Here is a 1174-nt window from a genome sequence, read left to right on the forward strand (position 1 = left end):
CGAGACGGAGACCTGGTTGATTTTCGTGGAGAAGTTATTACTGTAAGACTACATATCAAATCGCTATAAGCAATGGGTATTGTATATAACAGACTGTCAACGAGTAGGTATATCAGTCAGTCAGCATGTCCCGATCAAGCCAGTCATCGATCAATTCCCGAACCGCAAACACGTCGAAACGTGGAGTTCCTGATAGCTCTGGGTCTGAAACTGAGACCTTTTGGAAGAGGAATTTCCGACAACTAAGACTCTGATTTAGCTGTCTTATCATCTGCTACGTGCCATGGATGAAGAAATCTCAAACATTCAGACACCAGTCGTCTTTGACGAATCAACCGCCCACCAAGAAATACACGCTCACAAACCTTACGCCTCGTCAACTTCCAACAACAGCGATGAAATTCGAATCACCGTTCAGCATCAGGATTCATGCATATTATCCAGCAAAAGTTCGGTACATATCCATGGACGACTCCTCAAACCTGAAGGTACAGCTACTGTGAACACACAGCTCGTAAATAACGCGATCTGTCATCCGTTTGAAGAAATTCGCCACGAAATTAATGCAGTTGAGATTGAAAGAAGGAAGAACGTTGGCTTGACAAGTCTCATGAATGGTTACGCTTCCCTGCACCTTGGTCAGACTTGGCTGATGGAGAACGCTGGATGGCTTGATGTAGAAGAGAAGAAGAAATTAACCGATGCTGAGGGTAATTTTGACGTACTGATACCGCTCAGCATGATATTGCGTTTCGCTGAAGACTACCGCAAGATCGTTGTCAACGCTAAACATGAGTTCATTTTGATGAGATCAAAACCTGACGTCAACGCTATCATGCAGACGCAAGAGGAGGAATTCAAAATCACGATCAATGCAGTGAAATGGCTAATACCGTATTTGAAACTCGCGGATCAGAAAAAAGTTGACCTGCTTAATTTCATTCAGAGAGATCCGCCTATTTCGATGAGCTTCCGAAGTTGGGAAGTGTACGAATATCCCCTACTTACCACAACATCGAAACACGTTTGGACTGTGAAAACTTCCACTCTGCTTGAAGAACCTCGTTACGTCATTTTGGGTTTCCAAACAAGTCGAACGAACAAGACCGGCAAGAACCCAAGTCATTTTGATCATTGCAATATCACGGACGTCAAGCTATCTTCAAACTCTTAA

At 43.6% G+C, this 1174-nt stretch overlaps 1 protein-coding gene across 1 annotated transcript; it reads left to right on the top strand.

Moving 5' to 3' along the window:
- Positions 1-739: 739 nt before the first annotated feature.
- LOC138190859 (uncharacterized) lies at positions 740-1174 on the top strand. The gene has a single exon (XM_069135387.1). It carries the CDS (start codon positions 740-742, stop codon positions 1172-1174), a length of 435 nt encoding a protein of 144 aa, XP_068991488.1.

The sequence above is a fragment of the Neodiprion pinetum genome, chromosome 4, assembly GCF_021155775.2.
Source record: "Neodiprion pinetum isolate iyNeoPine1 chromosome 4, iyNeoPine1.2, whole genome shotgun sequence".
Classification (NCBI taxonomy): domain Eukaryota; kingdom Metazoa; phylum Arthropoda; class Insecta; order Hymenoptera; family Diprionidae; genus Neodiprion; species Neodiprion pinetum.

Bases quoted from the DNA above. Each gene is read 5' to 3' on its own strand.
- LOC138190859 (XM_069135387.1), top strand. From the start codon at position 740: ATGATATTGCGTTTCGCTGAAGACTACCGCAAGATCGTTGTCAACGCT.